Source organism: Notechis scutatus, chromosome 3 (assembly GCF_049901735.1).
Source record: "Notechis scutatus isolate UNSWTSFEM ecotype Mainland chromosome 3, rNotScu1.2, whole genome shotgun sequence".
NCBI classification, from domain to species: Eukaryota; Metazoa; Chordata; class Lepidosauria; order Squamata; family Elapidae; genus Notechis; species Notechis scutatus.
The window spans coordinates 2410525-2438100 of record NC_142011.1 but is presented as its reverse complement, the minus strand read 5'-3'; the positions used below and the strand labels follow the sequence as shown (position 1 = coordinate 2438100).

The following is a 27576-nucleotide window of genomic DNA, read 5'->3' as shown; positions in this document are numbered from 1 at the left end:
TCCCGCGGGTGACAAGTGCCAACGATACACCATTTTATAGAGGTTCTCTTTATACAAGGCTGACATAGTTAATTTGTAGTTTGTTTTCCAAATATGTTCCCACTCGTCTAATTCAATACTGTGGCCCACATTTTTTGCCCAAATTATCATATACTCCTTGACTGTTTCTTCTTTTAGTTTATAATCCAATAGATATTTATATATTTTACTAATCATCTTCCTTTCCTTGCCAAATTTTATCTAATTCTTGATAGGTCATGTTAAAACCGAATTGTTCTTTATCTTTTTTGTAATGCGATTATATCTGCGCATAGGGCCACCGTGATATCTCTCTTCCTAAAATTTGTATTTGATTCCTAGCCTTTAAATCTCCATTTTGATGTAATAAATCTTTATATCTTACAATATTATCAAAATCTAAAAGATTTGGGTGTGTAACTGCCTCCATTGTAGATAAACACAGTGGGACCTTGCAGTAACGTACTTTTTTTAATCTTTTCCCAAATATTTAGTAGCACATTCCTTATATAATGACTTTGAAAATGGTGTTTAGCTCATTTTCATTCCTTTGCACCCCCCCCCCAATATCTGGGGTGGTGGAAAAGTACAGGTAATTGTTGGCTTATAATCCCAATTGTGCCCAAAATTCAGAAATTTTAAAAAGTGAGTTTTGCCTGATTCTATGCCTTTTCTTGACACGTTTGTTTGTGAAATGCTGCAATTGTTAAATTAGTAGCACAGCTGTTGAGTGAATCTGATGACAGATTTAGGGAGTGGGAAGGGACCTTGGAGGTCATCTAGTTCAACCCCTTGCCCAAGTGGGAGACCCTACACCATTTCTGACAGATGGCAGTCCAGTCTCTTCTTGGAAGCCTCCAGGGATGAAGCTCCCACAACTTCCGAGAGCAACTTCTCTTCCATGGGTTGATTGTTCTCACTGACAGAAAATTCCTCCTTATTTTGAAGTTTCTCCAGTTGTCTTTGCTTATCGGGAGGTCACAAAAGTGACCCCGGGTGCACTGCGACTGTCATAACTGCGAGTCAGTTATCAAGCATCCGAATATCAATGATGTGACCCTGGGGATGCAGCCACGGTCATAAGTGTGAAAAACCTATGTTCATGAGTCACTTTTTTCATTGCTGTTGTAACTTAGAATACTTTATTGGCCAAGTGTGATTGGACAGACAAGGAATTTGTCTTGGTGCAAATGCTCTCAGTGTCCATAAAAGAAAAGATACATTCGCCAAGAGTCATCAGGTCCAACACTTAATGAGAGTCATAGGTACAATAAGCAATCAAATCATACTAGGAAACAGTCAATATAAATTGTAAGGATACAAGCGACAAAGTTACAGTCATACAGTCACAAGTGGGAGGGGATGGGCGATAAGGAATGATGAGAAGATTAACAGTGATAGTAGTGCAGACTTTGTAAATAGTTGGACAGTGATGAGGGAATTATTTGTTTTGCAGAGTGATGGCGTTCGGGGAAAAACTTGTGTCTAGTTGTTCTGCTGTGCAGTGCTCTGTAGCGTCGTTTTGAGGGAAGGAGTTGAACCAATTTATGTCCGGGATGTGAGGGATCTGTAAATACTTTCACAGCCCTCTTTTTGACTCCTGCAGGATACAGGTCCTCCATGGAAGGCAGGTTGGTAGTAATTGTTTTTTTCTGCAGTCCTAATTACCCTCTGAAGTCTGTGTCTGTCCTGTTGGATTGCAGAACCAAACCAGACAGTGATAGAGGTGCAGATGACAGACTCCATCATTTCTCTGTAGAACTGGATCAGCAGCTTCTTGGGCAGTTTGAGCTTTCATGTGGTCACTGAATCAAATTGTTGTAAAATGAGGGCCTGTATGGCCTCAAATTTAGTTTCCCAAATTGAGAGAGATCGGGATAAACTGGCAGTGAGTGGATAAATGGGGTTTGGGGAAAAAAACGAGTGGATTCCAACCATGTAGATCAAAGCTAAACAAAAGCTGACATGAAAAATCCTGGTTGATCTTTGAGCTTGCTTGTTTTTTCTCGCAGATGTTTCGTGACCCAACTAGGGAACATCAACAGTGCCGGTAAGGAGTGATGTTTGCCAACAGTTTTATATTCTAGTAGATAGCAAGCTCAGAGACCCCACCCCCTACCCCCAGGGACCCCTCGTGTCAACCCTGAACTACAAATATTCTCCCGCATTAAAAGCTGATACATTTGTGTTCGGTGTCTTGTGTAGGAATCGGAGAGCACCAAACGGTCTGGATTTTAATCCAATCGGTTCCTTGGGAAAAAGGAGCTTGCAGATTCCTGAAATCCTGAGAATCCAGCTAGTTTGTCTTTCCTGGGCTGTGTAAACCAGACCTTGCCCTGGGCGATTCCTATCCATTGGGCAACCCCCTCCCCCTTTTAGCCCCAGGCCCCGGCGGGCGCTAAATGCGGAATTTTAAAAACCCGGAGGTGCATTTCTACTGCCTGCTGGAAGCCAAGCAGCGGCTGTTCCAGGCCTTTGGCTTCCTGCCACGCTGGACCTGGAGATCCGAAGAGGACCTGCTGCTTGATTGCTGGGGATCCCAGAGAGAGTGGGGGATCCTTCCCCAGCCTGCAGCCTTCCACCCCCACTGGCTGCATTTCAAGGACGACTTTCGGTTTCGACTTTGCAAACCTGGTGGGCCTAGCTAGGATTGATTCTTAGGTGAGAACTTTGGGGGTTTCCATTTTCTTTTAATGTCTGCTTTTTTGGGGGCTACCTAAGTTTTGGGGGCTACCTAAGCAACCAAGGGACACGCAACCACTCCTGATGGATCCTGCTTGCAGTCTGCACCCCAAAACTTAACCTGAGTTAAACCTCTCCAAAGTGAGGGTGGGGGCGCCTTGCCTTTCTGGATTGCAAACTGAGGGGGAGGGCTCTGCCCATGTCCTGGGGGAGGGAGAGAGGAAGGCCTGGCAGGCAAATAAGAGGGAGGGGGAAATGCCACTTTCTTAGTTGCAAATCGCCCTTTTGCCTTTCCTTAAATCCTGCCTCCCCCACAGGCTGTTTGGGGGCTGGAGGAGGGGAGGGGGCCAGAAAGCCTCGCTGGGGCAGATGGGCAGCTCCTTCTCTCCCCCCACCCCAGCAGGGAAACGCATTCACCTGGAGATCCGCCTCTTTTGTCCTTACACCGGACCAGGGAGGATTACGGAGGTGGGAGGGGGGATGAGGTTGGGGAGGGGCCGGCCGTGGGGGTGGGGTGGGGAGGCGTGCTTTGCCATCCGATCCCCTCCCCTCCCGCCTTGGGGAGGGGGAGAAAAGGGGAGGGGTCGCCCAACCCTCCTGGCCCCGGGCTGGCCTTTCGCGCAGGGAATTGGGCGCAGCGCACGGAGGGTTAAATCTCGCCGCCCAGGTCGCCACGGCGCGGGGTTGGGCTTCGCTCGCTTCCGATTCGAAACCCGGGAAAAGAAAAACCAGGAGGAGAAGAAGAAGAAGAAGCAAAAGTCACGCCTGGCAGCGGCCGGAGAAACAGGTAAGAGCCGGGAGAGGCAAAAAAAAAAAAAAAAAAGGCAACCTGGCCGGCGGGAGGCGGGTGGAGGAGAAGGAGGAGGAGGAGGAGAAGAAACTCCGCGCTGCGGAGCAGAGCAAAAAAAAGAAAGAAAGCGAAAAGAGGAGCAGATCCGAGCCGGTGCAAACTTTTCCAGGCTGGGGGGAGAGGGGGGGAGGGCAACGACCGCCCTCCCTCCCCAGGCGCCTTCCCCAGGCGCCCCCTTTGATGCGGTGGGCGCCTGCTTGGCTGTGCCCTGCAGGGAGAGAACGTGGGGAGGGGGCACCCAGGCTCTGGGGGAGGCCCTCTCCCCTCTTCTGCCTGCCTGCCTCCCTCTTCACCCCCAGCCTCCAAAGCCCCCTCCCCCTGAAAACCCCCTCCCTCCTTGAAACCCCCTACAAAAATCCCCTCTCCCACTGAAAAAAGCCCTCTCCCCTCCCCTCTGCAAGCCCCCTCCCCATGCAAAACCCCCTCCCTCCCCTGCAAAATCCCCTGTCCCCCCTGAAAAACCCTCCCTCCCCCGCAACCCCTGCAAAACCCCCTCCCCATGCAACCCCCTCCCCCACCTGCAACCCCCCTCCCTCCTTGAAACCTCCCCTGCAAAATCCCCTGAAGAAACCCTCTCCCCCCCGCAACCCCCGCAAAACCCCTCCCCTCCTTGCCCCCCGCCTGGAGTCTGCTTTCCCAGGCTGCAAAACGGCCGCGGAGAAGCACTTTGGGCTTGTCCGGGCGCCGGCATCTCGGTCCGTCCAGCGCATCCCGGAGGTGGGAACTTTTTTGGGGGTGGGGGTGGCGGCCCGGCGAGCTGATTCCCGCCCTGCTGAGTTCCCCGGTCGTGAGTGAGTGGGTGGGGGGTGGGGGTGGAGCCCGACAACCCTGCCAGGTAGATCGCCGGAGGTGGGGGGCATTTCCTAGGGGAGGGGGCGATCATTCCGTGGGAAGCACGCTGCGGACCCCTTCCGGCATTCCTTGGGGGGTTCCCTCTGCTACCCCCCCAGCCCCCATTTTTCTGCCGGAGCTCCCGGTGGAGGGGTCAAAGCGTAGCCCCCACCCCTTGCAGGCGGAAAGGGGGTCGCTTGTCCCCCTCCCACCCCAGGATGTCCACTCCGGCCAGTAAGACGCGTGGGCGGGATGAGCCACGGCCGTAAGTGCGGGTGCGCGCGTCGTATCTCTGGCAGCCCGGCCCCACGCGGGTCCCGCTCGCTTCCCCAGAGCCCCGCGGAGTCCGTCTGGCCCGAAACGCGACTCGCATCCCGTGCTGGCCGTGGGAACGTTCCCCCCGAGCCTCGCTTTACGACTTCTCCAAGTTCTCCTGCACGCTTGGGGCTACTCGAGCGCATCGGGCCGGGCCAGAGGTGGGGGGTGGGGAGGGGGTTCCCCCACCACCCCCAGGCAAGAACGATGGGAGTTGTAGTCCAGCACCAACAAGGAGCCTCGAGTTTGGGGGGAGGAGGATGGGTCCTAGTGCCCCAGGGAGGTGGTTGTGTGTGCTGTGCAGTGCGGCTTTTTAATTTTTTTTAATCCTTTGTGCATCCTTTTTGGCTAGTTGGGAGGGCAGCTCCTTTGGCCGAGAGGTGGACTCTCTCCTGGCCTCACAATCAGGAGGCTGTGAGTTCGATCCTAGGTAGAGGCTAATATTTGGAACAGTAGAAGGTTGGACTAGATGACCTCCAAGGTCCCTCCCAACTCTGTTATTCTGTTATCTGGAAATCTGCTGGATGAGCCAGTCTTGTGCAGCAGCCCCCAAAAAGGCGACACAGTCTTGGATTGCATAAAAACAGAGGCATAGAATCAAAATGGCGTGAAGTTATTAGTACTGCTTTTGTAAAGCCCGAGTAAGGCCACACCTGGCATCCTGCATCTGGTTTTGGTCCCCACGTTACCAAAAAAAAGATGTTGGGACTTTTGGGGAAAAAGTGCAGAGAAGAGCAACTTAAGAGGATTGAAAGCCTGGAGGCCAAAAACACCGGAAGGTTGCAGGAATTGGGTTTGGCCAGCCTAAAGTAAAGAAGGCATAAGGGTAATAGTATTCCAATAGTATTCTTACCCCAAAGAGTAGGGGGTCGATTTATTTTCCGGAGGGCAGGACAAGAAGCAACGGATGAGAAACTAATCCAGAAGAGAAGCAACCTGGAATTAAGGAGAAACTTCCGAACAGGGAGGACAGTTAACCAGCGGAACTGCTTGCCACTTGTTTGAAATAGCATAGGTTCTCCTTGTTTGAGCAGGGGGCTGGACTAGAAGACCTCCAAGGTCCCTTCCAGGCCTATTCTGATGGATTATTGATGAGGAGGGAGGCCAGAGATCCAACAGCTTCTCAGCTTTTTCTCCAGAAGGAGCGCAACAATTCCCATGCGCCTGGCCACTAGCGCAGGGAGTCCTCGTCGTACAGTGATTCATTTAGTGGCCATTTGAAGTGACGTCCCCGAAAAAAGTGACTTATGAACGGCATCCCCATGAGATCAAAATCTGGGCCCTTGAAAACCGCTGTGGATTTTGGATTTAGGTCATGGGATCAACGTCCGTATCCTCTTCCCAGCCATCTTCCGAGAAAGTCAGTGGGGGGAAGGCAGATTTGGTTTAACGACTGCATGATTCGCTTAACAACCTGGGACAAAAAGAGCTCGGAAAATGGGCCCAAAGTCATTGGTCATCTACCCGGCATAACGGTGGACGTTTTGGGCGTAATTGTGGCTGCAAGTCAAGGTTTACCTGTACAGGTAGTCCTCAAGTTACAACCACAATCGAGCCTTGAATTTATGTTGTTAAGTGGGACAGTTGTTAAGTGAGTTTTGTTTCATTTTTTGACCTTTTTTGCCACCGTTGCTAAGTGAATCACCGCAGTTGAAAAATTAAATCACCTGAGACATTTGTTAAGTGAGTTTGGCCTCATTTTGTGACTGTTTTTGCCACTGTTGTTAAGTGAATCAATGTAGCCGATAAGTTAGTCACCAGAGACATTTGATATGTGACTTTTGACTCATTTTGTGACCTTTTTTTGCCACCGTTGTTAAGTGAATCAATGCAGCTGATAAGTTAGTCACTGAGACATTTATTAAGTGAGTTTTGCTTCATTTTGTGACCTATTTGGCCACCGTTGTTAAGTAAATCACCGCAGCTGATAAATTAAGTCATCTGAAACATTTGTTAAGTGAGTTTTGCCTCTCTCCCCAGGGAAAGTTTTGCCACAGTTGTTAAGTGAATCACCACAGCCAATAAGTGAGTAACCCGGTTGTTAAGTGAATTTGGCTTCCTTATTGGCTTTGCTCGTGAGAAGGTCACCAAAGGGGAATCACACGACCTCAGGAGGGTAGCGACGGCCGTAAGTATGAAACAATTGCCAAGCCTTTGAAATTTGATCACATTTGATCGCTGCAAAGCCCTTAAAAACTGCGGAAAAATGGGTTCTAAAGTCACATTTTTCCAGTGCCGTTGTAATCTCAAACGGTCACTAAATGAACCGTTGTAAGTCGAGAACTGCCTGGATGGATAGAATGACTGTTAGCAACCCAAGACGAAATGGATAAAAATGGCAAACGGTCTTAAAGTGGATTCTTTGCACCTTTAATGCATCAAAGCCACATCCTGTGCCTGCTTCCCCGCAGGGCCTGTGGCCTTTAGAGGCAGTCCTTGACTTACAGCCGTCCGTTTAGTGACTGTTCAGAGTTACGACGGCACTGGAAAAAAGTGACCTAGCACCGTTTTTTCACACTTAACGACCGTCGCACTGTTGCGATCAAAATTCAAGATGCTTGGCAACTGATTCTTACGACGGTTGCCATGTTCCAGGGTCACGTGATCCCCTTTTACGACCTTCTGGCCAGCAAAGTCCAAGGGAAAGTTAGACTCTCTAACGGTGGCAAGGCGGTCGTGGCGTCCACTGGGGGCCTCACGTGGTCCCCTCTGGCAAGCAAACTCCCCAGGGAAAGTGGATTCGCTTAACAACCAGGCAACTCACTTAACAACTGCTGTGATTTGCTTAACAATGGTGGCATAATTCTTCCCTCCTTTTCTTCCTCCTCTTCTTTTCCTCCTATTTCTCCTCCTTCTCCTGCTCCTCCTCCTCCTCCTATTCCTTCTACTCTTCTTCCTCCTCTCCTCCTCCTCTTCCTTTTCTTTTCTTCTTGTCCTCTTCATTCTCCTATTCCTTCTTCTCCTGCTCCTTCTCCTCTTCTCTTCCTTCTCCTCCTCTTCTCCTATTCCTTCTCCTGCTCTTCTTCCTCTCCTCCTCCTCCTCTCCTCCTCCTTCCTCTTCCTCTTCTTGTCCTCTTCATTCTCCTATTCCTTCTTCTCCTGCTCCTTCTCCTCTTCTCTTCCTTCTCCTCCTCTTCTCCTATTCCTACTCCTGCTCTTCCTCCTCTCCTCCTCCTCTCCTTCTCCTTCTCCTTCCTCTTCCTCTTTCTCTTCTTCTTGTCCTCTTCATTCTCCTATTTTTCTTCTCCTGCTCCTTCTCTTCTCTTCCTTCTCCTTCTCCTGCTCTTCTTCCTCTCCTCCTCCTCCTTCCTTCCTCTTCTTCTTGTCCTCTTCATTCTCCTATTCCTTCTTCTCCTGCTCTTCCTCTTCTCTTCCTTCCTCCTCCTCCTCCTCTTCTCTTCCTTCTCCTGCTCTTCCTCCTCTCCTTCTCCTTCCTCTTTCTCCTTGTCCTCTTCCTTCTCCTCCTTCTATTCCTGCTCTCCTCCTCCTCCTCCTCCCTTCCTCCCTCCTCTCCTCCTCTTCCTTCTCCTGCTCCTCCTCCTCTTCTTCTCCTTCCTCCTTTTCCTCCTCTTCCTCTTCTTCCTCTTCCTCCTTTGTTTATTCCTGCTCCTTTCTTTTCCTCCTTCTCCTTCTCCTCCCTTCCTCCTCCTCTCCTCCTTCCTTCTCCTCCTGCTCCTCCTCTTCTTCTCCTTCCTTTTCCTCTTCCTATTCTTCCTCTCCTTCTCCTTCTCATTCCTGCTCCTCCTCCCTCTCTTCTACTTCTTCCCCTTTTTTCTTTTTCTCCTCCCCTTCCTCCTCTCCTCCTCATATTCCCCCAGGTGCAAGGTTTGCTTTTTGGATCTTTGAATTCCATTTTGCACGGTCAGCTGTGTCTCCAGGGCGCAGGCCTGCAGTTGGCTTACCCGTTGAGGGTGCCATCTCTGTTTTGGACGCCCGCGAGGTCGCCGGCCATTGGCTTCTAGTTGATAGCCAGCCTTGGCCAGGGTGGAAGGTGCTGCTTTCTGGATGTGTCCATACCAGTAGCGTCGGCCTTCTCTCACCTTCTCTATAATTGGTGCCACCGCCAAAATGTTGAATGGAGTCATTTGTGATGTGGTCAAGAAGGGAGAGATGCCCGATATCCAACGGAGCATTCCCATTTCCATGGCATGGGGAGAGCTTTCGGTCCCTGTTGTTGCTGCCCAGCATTCAGGGCCATACAGTGAAACAGGGCAGATGGTTGTCTTGTAAACCTTAGATTTAAGACAGGCTGGCCTTCGTCTGTTACATCAGGGGTCCCCAACCACCGGTCCCCGGACCGGTACCAGTCCGTGGATCATTTTTTACCGGGCCGCAAAGCTTTGGCGCCACCATCTTGTTTCGACGGCGCTTCTGGGTTTTCGGTTGGAAAGTGACGTTTGGGTGCTCGCGCCTTAGTTTCGACGAAGGGGTGGTGGTGGCTTTGAACGAAGAGCCGTCCCGATGGCGGTGGAGTCTCGCGTTACTCAGGTACCGGTCCGTGGAAGAATAAATAATTGTGAAACCGGTCCCTGGTTCAAGAAAGGTTGGGGGCCACTGTGTTACATAACACACCCGTGAGTTCTTGCCAACGCATCCAGGCTGCATTCACCCTTGCTCGCCATATATATCTACCAATACGCATACATAACACACACATACACATGCGATAATATACATATACAAACATATACGAATGGAATGGAATAGACTGGAATAGAAAACAGAATATAAAATAGACTAGAAATAAGAATGAAATAATAGAACAGAACATAATTGGAATAGAATAGTACAGAACATGGAATAAGAATAGAATAGAATAGAATAGAATTAGAATAGAAAACAATATAAAATAGACTAGACTAAAAATAAGAATGAAAGAACAGAACAGAATTGGAATAGAACAGAACAGAACATGGAATAAGAATAGAATAGAATTAGAATAGAAAACAATATAAAATAGACTTAAAAATAAGAATGAAATAATAGAACAGAATTTGAATAGAACAGAACAGAACATGGAATAAGAATAGAATTAGAATAGAATAGAAAACAGAACGGAATAAGAATAGAATAGAATTAGAATAGAAAACAATATAAAATAGACTAGACTAAAAATAAGAATGAAATAATAGAACAGAATTTGAATAGAACAGAACAGAACATGGAATAAGAATAGAATAGAATTAGAATAGACTAGAATAGAAAACAGAATATAAAATAGACTAGACTAGAAATAAGAATGAAATAATAAAATAATAGAGCAGAATTGGAATAGAACAGAACATGGAAAGGAATAAGAATAGAATTAGAATAGAATAGAATTAGAATAGGACTGGAAGGGACCTTGGAGGTCTTCTAGTCCAGCCCCTGCTTAAGCAGGAGAACCTATACAATCTCAGGCAAGTGACTGTCTAAACTCTTCTTAAAATCCTCCAGTTACACACACACACACACACACACACACACACACACACACACACACACCATCTGGATAGAAGGGACTGAAGGGCTGATAATCTTTTTTTGCTGCCCTCACCACTCTGTGCTGCCTTCCTGTCCAGAGCTAACTGTTTCTGTCTGCTTCCAAACCAGACAGGAGCGCCATAGGGCAGGATGCTCTCCATCGTCCCTCTGTAGACAATGGCAAGGACGGGCGAAGGGAGGAGATGCACTTTTCTCACGCTACGCGGAAAATGCAGGCTTCTTCGTCTCACTCTTGAGTGACCAAGCCACCCTAATTGTTAGCTGCATGCCCAGAAACTTGATGCTGCTAACCACCTCCACCAGGTGAATCAGTAACACGCAGAGGTGTGTGGCTGTGCCTACCTTTTCTGAAACCAACAGCAATCTCTCTTAGTTTTTCCTACCTTTACAACGAGGCTGTTTTTGTTACACCGGTTCACCAAACCCTCTTCAGAGTTAAATTTAGGGACCAGAAGTGATCCACTGGATCTCTCTTCTTCTCTCTGCTGTGGTAAGGAAGCACCGGTGAGCATCAAACCAGCCGTAGATCTACTTGTGTCTGTTTGTCCTCTTTCCATCCCTTACGTATGTCAGTTTGTGTGGCTTGTTCACAGACCTTGTTCTAGGTGCCTTTGAGCTCTCTGAATTTGGTTGTTTCATTGCTGAAACTAGATAACATCCTCAGTGCTGGACGAGATGGGGGGTTATGGAGAGGAGGAGGAGGGTGGGGTCTTTGGTGTTCTTTGACTGGTGGTTTTCTTGACCCATCAAACCATGGTGGTTTTACATGACCCATCTGGTGCTAGATGGGAAGAGGGAGTTGTAGAGTGGAGAAGGACTCTGGCATCCTTGGTACCCTCTGATCTTAGCTGTTTTCCTGCCGATGTTTCATGACCCAACTAAGTAACATCATCATTGCTAGAAGGGAGTGGAATTTGCAAAGAGGAGGGTGATTTGGGGGCTTCTTGGTGGTCTCTTGCGTTTGGTTGCTTTCTAGCAGATGTTTCATGGCCCAGCTAGTGCTAGAGGGAAGGGGGTTTGGAGGGAGGAGGACGAGGAAGAAGTAGGGTGGGCAATTGTGGGATCAGTCTGTGGGTGCTCTCTTGTTCTCTTGCAGACATTTCATAACCCAACTAGGTACATCAGTGCTAGAAGGGAGTGGGGTTTATCCCCTATTTACATACTAGAGACTTGCCCTGTCCATCATGGTGGGAGTGTTTATTTTTTTTTAAAAAATGTATTTATTTGCATCCTGCCTTTTTATTTTTACAAATAACTCACGGGGGCTTCTTTGCCAAATTTTTTTTTTTTTTACGCCTCTTGGTAGTTTTCTTGCAGACATTTCAAATCCAGGTACTTTTCAAAAGAAAAACTGGACTTCCTTGGTTTGTTTTCCTGGAAAACGTTTCACTTCTCAACTGAAGAACTGAACTGAAGCTTCTTGGGTGAGAAGCAAAACGTCTTCGGAGAGAAACCAGAAGGTCCAGTTGCCTCTTGAAAAAGCACCTTTGGGGACAATCGTGGCCTGGATAATCAAGAATCTCCATAGACAAACTAGGTTACATCAACCTCACGCCCTTCTAGCACTGATGAAGTTACCTAGCTGGGTCATGAAATGTCTGCAAGAAAACCACTAGGCTCAGTTGCTCAAACGAACGTATGAATCCAAAGAGGGTAGCTTTCACAAAAGTATAAAATTCCATGCCTGCAATCCAACTTGGTGCTCAAAATCATTTCAATGATGCCAACGAAGTTTTCTCTAGCGTTCATCAAACAGAGATCTGCTTAAATACCGTGCATTCTGACATCTTTATCAAAAAGGCAGATCACAGACTTGGAAGGGACCCCTGAGGTCTTCTAGTCTAAGGGTCGCCAACCTTTTGGACCTCAGGGACCACCGAACCCATCATTTTAAAATCCCTCGGACCAGAGACCCTGGGAAAATCCCCCAAAATGTCTGCAGGAAAATCCCCCACCCCGTTTTCCTACCGATCGATCGTTCTTTACTTGGGATCGCAGGATACCGTCTCCAGCTCTGTTCTCAGGGGGAGAGAGAGAGAGACTTTTGGCTTCATGCAAGGAAAACAGCAGAAGCAGCAGAAGTCTTTCTTTCTCTCCCCCAAACTCCACCAGAAATTAAGTCTTTGCCGTTGCAGCCTCTCGGAGCAGGAGGCCTTGCAGGGTCCCAAAGACTCATTTCTGGCAGAGTTTGGGGGAGAGAAAGAAAGACTTCTGCGGCTTTCCTTGCCTGCAGCCAAAAGCAGAAGAAGCGGACAGAAGTAGCCCGGTGGTCAGGCCAGGCGTGTGGGGCAAGTGGGGCAAGTGGGGCAAGTTCCTCCCTCCGCCCTTTCCCCCCTCCCCTCACTGCCTTGTGTTGTTTGCAATTCCCACAGGCCATGTGGGCGGCGCAGCCTTGTGTTCCCGCCCAGCCTGGATTAATTGCTTTGGGGGAGACATTTCTCTGCGGACCACCAACATTTTCTCACGGACCACCAGTGGTCCCTGGCCACTGGTAGGCGACCACTTTTCTAGTCCAACCCCCAAGCAGGAGACCCTACACCATTTCAGACTAATGGTGGCCCAATCTCTTCTTAAAAACCTCCAGTGTTGGAGCATTTACAACATTTGAAGACAAGCGGTTCCACTGATTAATTATTCTCCTTAATCCCTGGTTAAAAGTCTGTCGAGATTCTCCGTCCTCCAAGTCGTGGTTGTCCCAAAGGTGCTTTTTTTTTCAAGAGGCAACTGGACTTCCTAGTTTTTTTTCTTTTGAAGACGTTTCGCTTCTCATCCCAGAAGCTTCTTCCCTTCCCCACCATTCAGTCAGAGCTGAAGAAGCTTCTGGGATGAGAAGCGAAACGTCTTCAAAAGAAAAAAAAAACCCAAGGTTAACATTAGCAATTAGGGAGCAAGAAGGAAGGGAGTGTTGTAAGATTTGGGATTTATTTTATGGATGGTTAGAAAGTAGAGTAAGAAATTAAAGGATGCGGTAATAATGATACACTGTATAGATCATTCTGAATAAGTTATAACATGAATATAATCTAGTAAGAGTTGGGATTTGCTTTCAACGATAGCTGGAAACTGAAATAAAAAAAAACCCTAATGACATTTTAATAATGATGTAATATGATATATAATGTTGACTAGAATATAACATGAATGTAAATTCAACAAGAAATGTATACAGATATTATTATGTCCATGGAAGGCAGGTTGGTAGTACTGGTTTTTTCTGCAGTCCTAATTATCCTCTGGAGTCTGTGTCTCTCCTGTTGGGTTGCAGAACCCAACCAGACAGTTATAGAGGGGCAGATGACAGACTCAACCATTCCTCTGTAGAACTGGATCAGCAGCTCCTTTGGGGAAGTTTGAGCTTCCTGAGTTGGTGCAGAAAGAATATTCTTTGTTGTGCTTTTTTGATGATGTTTTTGATGTTAGGTGTCCATGTTAGGTCTTGTGATATGATGGAACCTAGAAATTGGAAGGTCTCACTGTTGATACTTTGTTGTCTAGTATTGTAAGAGGTGGTAGTATGGGAGGGTTTCTCCTAAAGTCTACCACCATTTCTGCGGTTTTGAGTGTGTTCAGTTCCAGATTGTTCTGGTTACACCACCAGGCCAGCTGAACAACCTCCTATCTGTATGTGGGTTCATGGTTGTCTCAAATGAGACAAATCGTTGTACCTCTTCAGACCAGTAAGACCCTTTAGGTTGTGGAGGTGGAGTGAATTCACGGGCCGGGGCTGTCCATTCACCCTGGAACTCCTCCTTGGTAACTGCCTTGTCAGCTGCAGCCTGTTCTTCTTTTTCAATCTCTTCAGCATCGCCGTAGAAATAGAGATCAGGCATCACTTCCCATGGATGCTCACAGGAAGTAGTGCCACGCATTTGCAGGACTTCCCAAGCCAACATCCACCACATCAGACTAACTGAGTGAGCCCCCTTGTTGCTGCAGGGAATTAACATCCTGGTCCTTTCCATTACATTAGAAATGTCCACTTCCTGCTACTGTTCCTCGTATGTTTTAGCCTCCAGTCCCCTCATCATGCTAACATGCTTGTAAAGAAGGCACAGAAGAAGAGGCTGCACTTCCTGAGAATGCTCAGGAAGACAAACCTAACTCGGCATCTACTTCCGCAGCACCACTGAGAGTGTCCTGACATACGGCATCCTTGCATGGGATGGGAGCAGCTGTGGAGCGGACAAAAAAAAGGCTCTACAGCAGGGGTGTCCAACCTTTCACCTTCCCTGGGCCACATTAGAAGATGAAAATTTGGTTTGGGCCGCACATATAATAAATTATTATAAAATAATTATATAAAATTATATAATAAATTATAAATTATTTTTATTATTTATTATTAATTATTTATTAAAAATTATTTATTTTTTATTAATTTTCCAGCCAAATTTTGTGGGGGGGGGGGAAGAAAGCTCGCCCGCCTCGCGCCTACCTCTCCTCCTGCAAATGGCCCGGCTGGATGCGGCAGGACTGGAAGGCGAGGACCGGGAGGCTCGGTGCAGCAGCAGTGGCGGCAGCGGCAGAAGCAGCGGCGGCGGCGGGGGCAGAAGCGGCAGCGGGGGCAGAAGCAGCAGCGGCGGCACCCGCCTTTTCTGTTGCTGCTTGGCGTGGCGCTCGCCTCGCCCCGCCTCGCGCCTGCCTCTCCTCCTCCTCCTCACTGGCTCTTGCCAGAAGGTTGGGGTGGGCACTGGGCCGCATTACGAGGCGACCTGGGCCGCATGCGGCCCGCGGGCCGTGGGTTGGACAAGCCTGCTGTACAGAGAATCATTCAAACTGCCCAGAATATCATCGGGCTCCAGCTACCAGCCCTGCACGACACCTTCGCCTCTCGCTGTTTGAGGAAGTCGCACAACATTCTCAGCGACTCTTCCCATCCTGCTCACAATCTTTCTGAAGCTGTTGCCTTCTGTCAGGAGATACAGAACAATTAAAACTCGGACCACACGAGTTTTCTGAACAGCTTTTATCCCAGAGCTATAATTGTACTTAACAATGAACTTAAGAACCACCATCAGTGAGCTGTGGTGTGGAGGCTTGTGTGTGTTTTTAGGAGGCGGGGAATTTTGGCGGGTGGGTGGGGGGTGTTTGGGGATTGTCGTGTGTGTGCATGTTGAGTCTGGTCTCTGGGTGTTATGTGAATTTCATTGTATATACACTGTGTTTATGCATACAATAACAATAAAGAATTCAATTCAGAACCAATTCAATCAATCAAGCCTAGTTGCCTTTGTCTGCATCCTTTCTAGAGTTTTCACAATCGTAGTGACCAAAGCTGGTTAGATCAAGTCACGCTAAATCTCCTTTCCCTCTAACCAAGCACAGTTCCTGAGACCCAAAAAGTGTTTTGAACTTGAAATGTTCTACATATTTACATTTGTAATAATTTTATTTACTGTATTCTACTTATTTACTATATTATATTTTATTATATTATACTATACCGTACACTGAATTGCAAAACAATTTATTGTAGTAGTATTGTAGTATTCCTGTTTTTTTGTGTTGAAATAATCCTGATATAAGGTTGTATTTTATACTTCTTGTTAATAAGTTTAAGATACGTCTTGCATAGCATTTTTGGGCTAAATTATTTTGCAAGGCATACTATCATATCATTATATATTTTTGAAGTAAGTTGGGATGCTGACAAATTACTAAAGTGTTGATTTTACTATTAAAAAGAAGAAAAAAGGGGGGAAGGGTCTTGGGCAAATTGCAAAACTGGTGTGCGACCCTTCCTGAGTGAAGGGAAGCTGAGAAATTACTAAGCTGGAGAACAGACGTTTCCTGTTGCAGGCCCAGGTCTTTCCGGTGATAATGTGGTTATATCAAGGAAAGTGGGAAGGAAGGCTGGAGGAGGGCGGAGAGAGAGTTCAAGCCACATCCTTTTGGCTGGAGGAATTGAGTGAAGCATTCTGGGAACTGGTGGGCCTTTTTTTTTTAGGGTGGGGGGGAGAGAGTGTGGATGAATCCAGGGCTGGGGTCCCCAAACGTTGCCACTTTAAGACTGGTGGACTTCAACTCCCAGAATTAGCTGACTGGAGAACTCTGGGAGTTGAAGTCCTCAAGTCTTAAAGTGGCCACGTTTGGGGATCCCTGGTCCAGGGAAATGCCCCAAATTTAGGTTCTTCCAGCATCCCCGGGGAATGGGGTCACATGATCAAAAAATCAGGTTGCCTAGCGACCGGGTTGCAGCATCCTGGCTCCTGGGTTGCCATTGGCGACCTGCACAGCCAGCTTGAGACGAGCCAAGTCTGGGGGAGGAGAGGGGTTGGATTCGCTTAGCAGCTGTATGATTCACTTAAAGACCCCAGCGATTTGTTTCTGTGGTGTGGCGAAAATGGGGTAAGAGATTCGTGCGGTCGTTAAAACAAATCCGATTTCCTCCAGGGATTGTCGGAAGCCTGGCTTAGGAAGGTGCACAGATTACAGGGCCCGGATTTTGATCAGGTGACTGATGCTGCAGTGGCCGTAAGTGCGAGGACCGGTCATAAGTCGTGTTTCTCGGTGCCCTCACGTCTTTGAATGGTCTCGAAATGAAGGGCTTGTATTTTTCTGAGCCCTCCTATCCTTGTTGTGGTTTACCGGCCGCCGATGCAGACAGCAGCGGAATTGGACAGTGGGGAAGAACGGGGACCAGTCCGGGAGTCTGGAGAGGACTCAGATGAGGGACCTGCGTCCGATACAGAGGTGGGGCCAGGACCATCTGGGAGTGGGGTGCTGCCTCTGGAGCCTCCAGAGTCTGGCAGCAGCAAGGCAGAGGAGCAGAGGGAGCCTGTTCCCAATGCGCATATGCGCAGAGTTGCCAGAAGGCGAGACCAGCTGAGAGAAAAGGGGCAACTCAGGAGTAAGGCTGGAAGGTGATTGGCCGTCCCCTAAGGGATAAAAGTCAGGCCAAGATGATGAAACCTTTGCAGGAAGCAAAGTAGTTCGATCGGTTCTGAGTCCTCCTTGAAGCTCTGTGTACTCTGGTCGTTTTTTTCTGGCACTTCGGTTGGTTTCTTTTTTAGTTAATTGGATACTTCTGTTTTTGGCAGCATTCCACAGAACTGAAAGGTGTGTGCTTATCTTGGGGAACTGTTTGAGATTAGTTTCTGGCTGGAAAGGAAAGCATTTCCCAGTGTTGCAATAAAATAGGTTCTGCTTTTAAAGCAAGTTTGTGTTTAATTACCTTTGATGAAGTCTGGGTCAGAACAAGGCCTTTATCTGGGTCTCCGTTTCAAAAGGCGCCAATTTGTCTCGCAAAGCTCACTTTTCATTTAGCAATAGCACTTAGACTTATATACCGCTTTATAGTGCTTCACAGACCTCCCTAAGGGTTTTGCAGAGTCAGCCTCTTGCCCCCAACAATCTGGGTCCTCATTTTACTGACCTTGGAAGGATGGAAGGCTGAGTCAACCTTGATCCTGGTGGTATTTGATCTGCCAAATTGCAGTGGGAGTAGCTTGCAGTACTGCACTCTAACCACTGCGCCACCGAGGCTCAATTTAGTCGCAGAACGAATCCTACAGATGGAACCAATGTGCACAATGGCACCCACAATTAGCCCTTGACTTATGACCAGAAGGGACCCCCAGATTTCCGTTGCTTTAGCGAGACACTTGCTAAAATGAGCTTTGCCCCGTTTTACGACCTTTCTATCCACCACGGTTAAGCAAATCACTGCAGTTGTTAAGTTAGTAACTCAGTTGTTAGGTGAATTTGTCTTCCCCTCCCCCATTGACTTTGCTTGTTAGAAGGTCCCAAAAGGGACACTGCAACCGTCGTAAATATGAATCGGTTGCCAAGAGTCCAAATTTTGATCACGAGAAAAACGGGCAACGGTCATAAGTGTGAAAAAGATCATGATTCGCTTTTTCTCCCGTAATATTGCAACTCCAAACGGTCACTAAACAAACTGATGTAACTGAATGATGACCTCTCCCACTAAGCCAAGACAAGTTAAGTGAGTTTTGCTCCATTTGGTGACCGTGTTTGACCTGGTTGTTCAGCGAATCCTTGCTCTTGTTGAGCTCGTTCCATGGTCGTTAAGTGAATCTCGGTCCCCATTGCTCGTCGGAAGGTCTCAAAAGGGGAAACGCATGGCCCCCCAGGGACACCGCATCCATCATAAATACGAGTCAGTTGCCACCCAGCGGCCAAATTTGGATCACATGACTCCAGAAAAATGCCGCAACGATTGTAAGGGGGAAACACAGTCCTAACTCGCTTTTTTTCAGTGCCATTGCAACTTTGGTCACTAAACGGACAGCTATAAGTCGAGTACTTCCTGTATGTACTTTTATTTTTATTTTTTTAATTTAAGATAAACTTTATTAAAGATTATATATTTATATATAATCATTATAGTTTGTAGTTTATATATTATAGTTTATAGTTTATGTATCATTGTAGTTGTGCTTTTAAAGTTGTAGCAACATTTCGGCAGAATCTCATCTGCCATCATCAGGCTTGTGCATTGTGTTTGTCTGTGAGTCAGACTTTCACAGCCGTTTCTGTTTTAAATTTGGGGCTAGCCTACTGCTGTGCCAGAATGGTTTCTTCTTCATCCTGATTGGTTGGGAGTCTTGGTCTGTGTTTATTGGTCTTGGAGTTTGCTGTGTTCTGCTTGATTGGTGTTTCTAATATCTTCTGTCTGTGTTGTAGCATTTTTTTGTCTTGATTGTGTTTCGTGTATTGGGGGCTTTTAGCTTGGCTTGGCTTCGGGTGAATGGCCGGCTATCGTTTATTAGGAAGCTAGGTTTCATCTGGATGGCTGGCTGGGCTGTGGCTGGAGGTATCAGGGGTAAATAAGTATATATACACAATACTTAATATACAACATTTATGAAAAACATAACAAATAAACATAAAGCATATATATTTCTAATCAACTTAGACGTTGTGTTCTTTTCTCGAAAACAATTTTACTAATATTCATTTCCTATTTTTGGTAAATACTCTTAATCTAACCACTTTATTTTTCAATCCCTTATCTTTTTATTCCCTGGTTTTTATCCTTGATCCAATTGTACCATTTTTCCCAAACATTCCCAACATTTTTCCCAAATATTTTGAGTCTACCTCATCCCTTCAGTTTTTGAGTAAGTACATCCATTTCAGTGCAATCAAGAACCTTCTGAATTATCAAATTATTTGTTGGCATTTGGTCACCCTTCTAGCATTGTGCCAATGCAATTCTTGCTGCCATAATTATATGGAGAATTAAATATTTCATTTCTTTTGCGTAATGACCTTTTATCATTCCCAATAAAAATATTTTGGCCTTGAATTCTAGTTGAATATTTGTAATTCCTTTTATCCACATTCTAATTTCCCCCCCAGTATTTTTTTACTTTTTGGGGCAAAGCCACCAAGCGTGGCCTGTATGTACTTTGAAAGAATCTGCCCGGGCTGCCCCATCCAGAATTGGCTTCCATTTGCAATTTAATTCACTTTTGGCACCCAACGTTAGGCAAGTTGCGATGCCATCCGGGGCCGTTTGCACCCCTTTGCAATGAAGGTGGCATGCAGACCCAGCAGTGTGTGGAAATGATTGTGAGTCTCTGTGTGTGTCGTGTTGTGTTCTCAGCCTGAGCCTCTCTTTTTCTCTCTCTCTGAATATTCTTTGCCGGAAAATCCATTTAAACAGGTTTCCCCCCCCACCCACCTCTTGTATTTTGCAATCAGCCAACGGGAGGCCTGCCTGGGCAGATCCCTTTGTGATCCCTGCAGGATCAAGGCGGACACCTGGAGGCTTTGTTCCTCCCCCCCCTAATCCCCCCCCCCCCACATTTCCTTCTTCCCCTTTGGTTGGCCTTTCTGTTTTGGGACAAAAATGGTGACGGGGGGAGGCTGGGACATCCAGGGGTGTCCCTCTTTATTAAAATAATAAACTAAAAGTTTGGGGTTTTTTTGTGGGGGGGGGGGGGGATGACAGTTGAATTAAACCTGTTTTAACTTTTGGCAAGAGTTTGCAGACTTTGGCAGAAAGCCTTCCTCAATTGTAGCGGCGTTAAGATGAATGGACTTCAACTCCCAGAATTCCTCAGCCAGCCAGCCATGTTGGTTGGGGAATTCTGGGAGTTGAGGCCCACCCAATTTATGGATTCTAAGTTTGAAAAATACTGACCAATCTCCAGGGACAGGATACATGTCATAGCTGGGATTTCCCCAGCTGGCTTGCTTATTTAAGAAGGGTGGACTTTGAATTCCCAGAATTCCCCAGCCAGCCCTATTTTACACAGTTTACAGCGGCCAAGGTTAGAAAACCCTGGTCCGTCTAGGCCCGAAAAAAGGAGATTTTTTTCTCCTTTTGAGTTGAAGCATGCCGAGTAGGGAATTCTGGGAGCTGAAGTCCACCCATCTTAAAGCAAGCCGGCTGGGGAATTGTGGGAGTTGAAATTTGTCTCAACCTACAAAAAAAAACCTCTTTAAAATCTTGGAAAGTTGCAATGGTGGGGGGTAAATGTTCTCATTTGGGATCCAAGAAAAATGGGAGGTTGCTTTGCTACGATGAGTAACATGGGGCGAAGTTTGGTTTGGCTGAAGATTTGTCTTCCTGGAAAATTTCTCCTGCAGGTGAAGATGAAAAGGGAAAACAACATCATGTGGACGATGGACCTGACCTTGGTCAACGGGGACTGCAGCGACCCGGAGCCTCCCTCCGAGGAGGGCAAAGTGGCAGGTACCTTTGTGCCCAAGAGGTCATCAAGTGTTGGGGCAGCCTGCAGCCCCCCCCTCTCTGACCCTGGGGTCAAAGGTCAGGTTTTGGAGATGGGTGGGCTTGCCTTATCAGGGGGATAAGAAGGGGTGTGAAGGTAAGGGAGGCAGGGAGGGAGGAGAAGGGAGGGAGAGAAGAAGGAGACGGAAGGAGGAAGGAAAAAAGGAAGGAAGAAGGGAAGAACCCAAAGTTCCTTTTTCAAGAGGCAACTGGACTTTCTTTATTCCAGAAACTCCAGTTGCCTCTTGAAAAAGCAGGTTTGGAACAACCATGACCTGGATGACTGAGAATCTCCACAGAGGGAGAGAGAAAGGAAGGAGAAGAGAAGGGAAGGAAGGAAGGAGGATAAAGAGGAAGGAAGGAGGAAGAAAGGGAGGATAAAGGAGGGAGGAAGAAAAGATGATGGAAGGAGGCAGAAAGGAACGAGAATGGATAAAAAGGAAGGAAGGAAGAGAAGGAGAGGTGAAGGAAGGAGGAGGAGGGGAGAGTAAAAAGGGAGGGAGGGAGGGAAGGAGAAGATAGGGAGGATAAAGAGGAAGGAAGGAGGGGAGAGGGAGGGAGGATAAAGAGAGGAAGGAAGGAGAAGGGGGAGGGGGAAGAAAAGAGGAGGGATGGAAGTAGGAGGCAGGACGGAAGGAGAATGGAGGGAGGATAAAGAAAGGAAGGAGGGGAGGGAAAGAAGAAGGAAGGAAGAAGGAGAGGAGAGTAAAAAGGAAGGATGGAAAGGAAGGAAGGAGAAGCTAGAGAGGATAGAGAGGAAGGAAGGAGGGGAGACGGAGGCAGGATAAAGGAGGAAGGAAGAGGAGGGAGGGAGGAAGAAAGGAAAGGGGAGGGAGGATAAAGAAAGGAAGGAGAAGAGGGAGAAGGAAGGAAGAAGGAGGGAGAGAAAAGAGGAACAAACAAAAGAAGGAACAAAAGAAGAAAGGAGGAGAGAGATAGTTTGGGTGGAACATGTGTGCCATTTTCTTTCTCTGGAGAAATATCTCCCAACCTTGACAATTGGGAAGACCAGCTGCATGGGTGGGTGGGGGGAATCTGGGAATTGCAGCCCATCCTCAAGGTTGAGAAACACGATGGAGGCTCCCAGCATTGGAGGAACCACTGGCCTGTGAGGCAGTCCTTGACATATGACCACAATTGGGACCAGACCTTTTAGTGAGACGGTTAATTATCGCACCCAATTTCACAACCTTTCTTCGCTTTAACAACGGCTGCATAAAAGGTGATAAAATTGGGTGTGACTCAGATAATGGCCATTTCCCTTAGTGACAGAGGTGGTCGTAAAGCCGAGGGCCGCCTCCATTTTGTAAACCCAGGAAAGGCTGCTCTTGCTTGGCCAGGTGCCCGCAGACAGATGGAGGCACGTGGGGGCCTCTGACGGGCTTCAGAATGAGACGCCCGCAGTTGCAGAGAGGGTGAAGAGAAGGACGGGAGACCACCTGGAGATGTTTTGGGTGCCGGGCTGGGCCTCAGGCAGGCAGGCGTGGGGAATTCCAGGGCTGAAATCCTTTTGGAGAAGCCAAATTCCTGAATGGGCTTAGAACTGGGACGCTGTTGGGGGTTTCTGCAGAAGGGAAGTCACCTCCCTCTTAGTGACGGACGCTTCCTTTGCACAGATGCCAGTCAGGCGGAAAGCGTGACCTATGGGATAAAGGACGAGGAAGAGGAGGAGGAAGAAGAGGAGGCTGATGACATCCCCAAGCAAGCCCGAGAGGTGAGCCAAGAACAGGATGTGCTAATTTGATCTAGTCACGGGTTAAGGCACTAGGCTAGAGAAGGAGATTGTGAGTTCTAGCACTGCCTTAGGGATGAAAGCAAGCTGGGTGACTCTGAGCCAATGACCAGGAGACGGGGAGTTCTAGTCCCGCCTTAGGCATGAAAGCCAACTGAGTGACTTTGGGCCAATCACCAGGAGACTGTGAGTTCTAGTCCCGCCTTAGGCATGAAAGCAAACTGAGTGACTTTGGGCCAATCACCAGGAGACAGTGAGTTCTAGTCCCGCCTTAGGCATGAAAGCCAACTGAGTGACTTTGGGCCAATCACCAGGAGACTGTGAGTTCTAGTCCCGCCTTAGGCATGAAAGCCAACTGAGTGACTTTGGGCCAATCACCAGGAGACTGTGAGTTCTAGTCCCGCCTTAGGCATGAAAGCCAACTGAGTGACTTTGGGCCAATCACCAGGAGACTGTTGAGTTCTAGTCCCGCCTTAGGCATGAAAGCCAACTGGGTGACTTTGGGCCAATCACCAGGAGAAGGTAAGTTCTAGTCCTGCCTTAACCATGAAAGCCATTTGGATGACTTTGGGCCAATCACCAGGAGAAAGTGAGTTCTAGTCCCGCCTTAGGCATGAAAGCCAACTGAGTGACTTTGGGCCAATCACCAGGAGACAGTGAGTTCTAGTCCCGCCTTAGGCATGAAAGCCAACTGAGTGACTTTGGGCCAATCACCAGGAGACTGTGAGTTCTAGTCCCGCCTTAGGCATGAAAGCAAACTGAGTGACTTTGGGCCAATCACCAGGAGACTGTGAGTTCTAGTCCCGCCTTAGGCATGAAAGCAAACTGAGTGACTTTGGGCCAATCACCAGGAGACTGTGAGTTCTAGTCCCGCCTTAGGCATGAAAGCCAACTGGGTGACTTTGGACCAATCACCAGGAGACTGTGAGTTCTAGTCCCGCCTTAGGCATGAAAGCCAACTGGGTGACTTTGGGCCAATCACCAGAAGGTAAGTTCTAGTCCTGCCTTAACCATGAAAGCCATTTGGATGACTTTGGGCCAATCACCAGGAGAAAGTGAGTTCTAGTCCCGCCTTAGGCATGAAAGCCAACTGAGTGACTTTGGGCCAATCACCAGGAGTTGATGGGTTTCTTTCTTTGTTTTTTGGGGGGACAAATTTTATTGATTTTTAAAGACATGCAAAACATAGATACACAGAAACACAAAACATAAAAGCATAAAAAATCTCTTTTCTGAAAGTTGCTTAGTCCCGGGTTAAAACTCTTGATACAGACACAAATTCAAATTCATATTCATTTTATATACCATTCCATATCTTGTTAGCATTTTCAATTTTCTATATAACTTCTCCTCTCTTTTAAGTTTTCTCAATTTTATTTTATTTATCTCCTCTCAATTCGAATCATAATATTTATTATTCTTTGTCTGTTCTATTTCCAGCTATCCATTTATCTTTCTTCTTTGAAAAAAAACTTCTCCTGTACACTAAATGGAGAATGATGCCTTTATCTCTTTCCCCTATATTTATAATATTTAATATAGAACACATAACTTACATTGGGATTCTGTCTGGTACGTTCTAAAATTATACAGTATTATCAAAACCAATACAAATCTATTCATTAATATTGATATTCATTTATATCTTAAACATTTAACACATTATTTTTCAGTTAAATCACATACTTTTATGGGAGCACCTATTTTCCATAGTTATTCCCCCCCCCACGTCACATATTATAAATCATTATTTCATTACAATGTTCCCCGTTCTCCTACTTCAAATCTCTCATTTCACAAAAAACTTCACTAGAATAACATAGTCTAATCATTAATATTATCAATCATTTATATCTTGAACATTTTATCCATTTCAATTAAATATCATGCCTTTGTGGGAACACTTATGCTTTCCAAAATTATTCCCCCCCACATCACATATCTTAAATCATTGTTCCATTACAGTACTCCCCTTAACAAAATTTTCACTAAATTATACTAAATATTTTATCGCATTTTAAATTACATATTATTTCTAATTTTCTATGGTGATTTCTAAATACAAATATAGAAATGCAATCTTATGTACCTTTCTAGAATCCCCTTTTCAATAAATTATCCATTATCTCTAAAAAACTTTTTCTTCTTTACAACTTGCTCCCCACCATTAAGGCTTCTCATCCCTTCCTTTCTCCCTTGCTTCTTCTTCTCCTTGTCCTCTTTACCCCCTTGTCTCTCCACCTCCCTTTTATTCTGCTTTCCCTCTTTCTGTTGTTTCCTAACATAATGTCCCCTTTTCACCTTACTCTTCTCTTCTTGGGTTGTTTTTCCAGATCTTAAAGTCTTCTTTTCCTTTTTCTCTTTCTTTTTCCCTTTTCCGACCAAAGTTATTTGTTCATCAAAGATGGCTTCTTCTTTGTCCCCATCATCCTGTTGCTCATTCAGCTTTACATAAGTACAAACCGCCATTTCTAAAAATTGAAAAAGAGTGCCAAGGACATCTTTCCCTTCTTGCTTTTCTCTTGCATATTTTTGGTATACAAGTATCAGTCCTGAGTCGATGGGTTTCTGATGAGAGAAAGGATAGCGTTTCAAAGTCTCCTCTTGGGTCGGGGGTCCTTATGGAAGAAACGGACCCTCGGATCCTGACACTTTTCTCCCCTCAGGGGTCCCAGGTCCCGGTACGAGGAAGCTCTGGCTGGGAGAACAGCCTGAGACAGAAACCAGCCCGCCGGATCGTCTTCCAGGCGGGGCCCGTCTCTCAGGAGAAGAAAGTCAAAGAGGAAGTGGAAAGCATAGAAGGCTTCAAGGAACGGCACAAAATCCGGGTAGGGGTCTTCTGTCTGTTTGGTTTTTTTAATTCAAAACTCTTTGCAAAAAGCAAAAGAAGAAATATTCAGGTAGTCCTCGACTTACGATGGTTCGTTTTAACAACCGTTTGAAGTTACCACCAGCACTGGAAAAAAGGGACTTAGGACCGGTTTTCACACTTAACGACCGTTGAAGCGTCCCCGTCGTCACGGGATCAACATTCAGACGCTTAGGCAACGGTTTCATCTTTACCACGATCTGAAAGCTGGCTGGGTGGCTTTAGGCCAATCCCCAGGAGATGTGAGTTCTAGTTCTGCCTTAGCCGTGAAAGGGTGGGATTCCAAAATCCCAGCCACTGGTTCCCTGCCTGGTTGCCAGGTGGGCCAAGCCATGGTGGGCTTGGCCTACCGGAACTTCTGGGAGGGTCATTTTTTTTTTGTCTTCCCCAGAGTTCGGAGGCTTCCCTCAGGCTTCTGGGAGGGCGAAAATGGCCTTCCCGAGCCCTGGAGGCCCTCCGGAAGCTGGAAACAGTAGATGTGAGTTCTAGTTCTGCCTTAGGCGTGAAAGCCGGCTAGGTGACTTGGACCAGTCCCTCTCTCTCTCTCAGCCCAGCCCTCACAGGGTTGTTTTTGTGGGGGAAAGAGCAGTGTCAGGGCTCCAACGTGCGCCCCCGTTCAAATCACAAGTCTCGAGCCACGTCTCTTAGAGTAAAAAAGTTTGATTTATTAGGAATTGATATGTCGATGTTTCCTGGCTGCAGCCGACTGACACATCAGTCAGTTCACCCTTGACCCTGGCCTTCCCCCCCACCCCCTGGATTATATTGTCCAATGAGAGACATCCATAGCCAAGAGTCATCAATCAGGCTCTGCAGTAATAATCTTGCATGCCAACAGCTTCGGCTGCGAAGACGATTATCTGCGGCATTTAAGGAATGCACTGCTTTCTCCCACTCTCTTTTTCTGGCAACTAAAAAGACCAAAGGCATATTTTTTTAGTTGACAAGCAGGAGGAAGGTGTGCAATGAATACGTTCCCTGGCTTGAATTGTTCATAAAAATACTAAAGCTGGGGTATACATTAAAGAAATATGCCTATAATTAATGGATTTGGGGGGGGGGCATCGGAAAATGCATTTCTTCTTTGGGAGTGACGGTTTTGGGGGCTCAACCTTTCCGTTTCTGACGAGAGAAAGGATAGCATTTCAAAGTCTCCTCTTGGGTCGGGGGTCCTTATGGAAAAAACAGACCCTTGGATCCTGACGCTTTCCTCCCCTTGGTGGCGGGGTCCCAGGTCCCGGTACGAGGAAGCCCTGGCTGGGAGAAGAGCCTGAGACAGAAACCGGCGCCCCGGATCGTCTTCCAGGCGGGCCCGTTTCGCAGGAGAAGAAAGTCAAAGACGACATGGAAAGCATAGAAGGCTTCAAGGAACGGCACAAAATCCGGGTAGGGGGTCTTCTATCTGTTTGGTTTTTTTTTTTTTCATTCAAAACTCGTTGCCAAAAGCAAAGAAGAAAAATACGGGTAGTCCTTGACTTACGACGGTTCGTTTAGCAACTGTTTGAAGTTACAACAGGCACTGGGGAAAAAAATGACTTGGGACCATTTTTCACACTTATGACCATCGCAGGGGTCCCCGTGGTCATGTGATCAAACTGTCATCTTAGGATGGTTTGAAAGTCGGCTGGGTGACTTTGGGGCCAATCACCAGAAGATTTGAGTTCTAGTTCTGCCTTAGGCATAAAAGCTGGCTGTGTGACGGCCCATCAACAGGAGATGTGAATTCTAGTCCTATCCTAGATACAAAAGCCAGTTGGGTGACTTTGGGCCAGTCACCTGGAGACAGTGAGTTGTAGTTTGTAGCATAGCCGGCTGGGGAATTCTGGGAGTTGACATCCACAAGGGCTCAAAATTGCCACGGTTGGAGTTTTCTTGGTGTGTGCGAGGACCGTCTGTTTCTTGGTTCGAGGGTCGCTCCTTCCACCTCTTTTTTGCATGGGGGACTCAGTTTTCCTTTCCTTTCCAGCACTCCAAGAGGCTTTCTGGATTTATCCCGATAAACTACTCGGAAGAGAATTCCAGGCAGCAGGAGAATACCGAGGTCCAAAATGGTTGTGACTATCGACCAGCAAGAAGGATGCCAGAGTATC

General features: G+C 47.0%; 1 protein-coding gene across 1 annotated transcript; it reads left to right on the top strand.

The window, feature by feature from the left end:
• Positions 1 to 3354: 3354 nt before the first annotated feature.
• LOC148131054 (uncharacterized) lies at positions 3355 to 27527 on the top strand. The gene is made up of 6 exons (XM_087959131.1): positions 3355 to 3487; positions 20744 to 20849; positions 22502 to 22599; positions 25284 to 25445; positions 26721 to 26872; positions 27453 to 27527. The coding sequence occupies exons 2-5, from the start codon at positions 20750 to 20752 to the stop codon at positions 26841 to 26843; spliced, it is 483 nt and encodes a 160-aa protein (XP_087815257.1). The 5' UTR covers positions 3355 to 3487; positions 20744 to 20749; the 3' UTR covers positions 26844 to 26872; positions 27453 to 27527.
• The last annotated feature ends 49 nt before the right edge of the window (positions 27528 to 27576 follow it).

Coding starts and splice junctions, on each gene's coding strand:
- LOC148131054 (XM_087959131.1), top strand. CDS start 20,750: ATGAAAAGGGAAAACAACATCATGTGGACGATGGACCTGACCTTGGTC. Junction 20,850..22,501: donor CGAGGAGGGCAAAGTGGCAG/GTACCTTTGTGC, acceptor TCCTTTGCACAG/ATGCCAGTCAGGCGGAAAGC. Junction 25,446..26,720: donor AGGAACGGCACAAAATCCGG/GTAGGGGTCTTC, acceptor GCGGGGTCCCAG/GTCCCGGTACGAGGAAGCCC.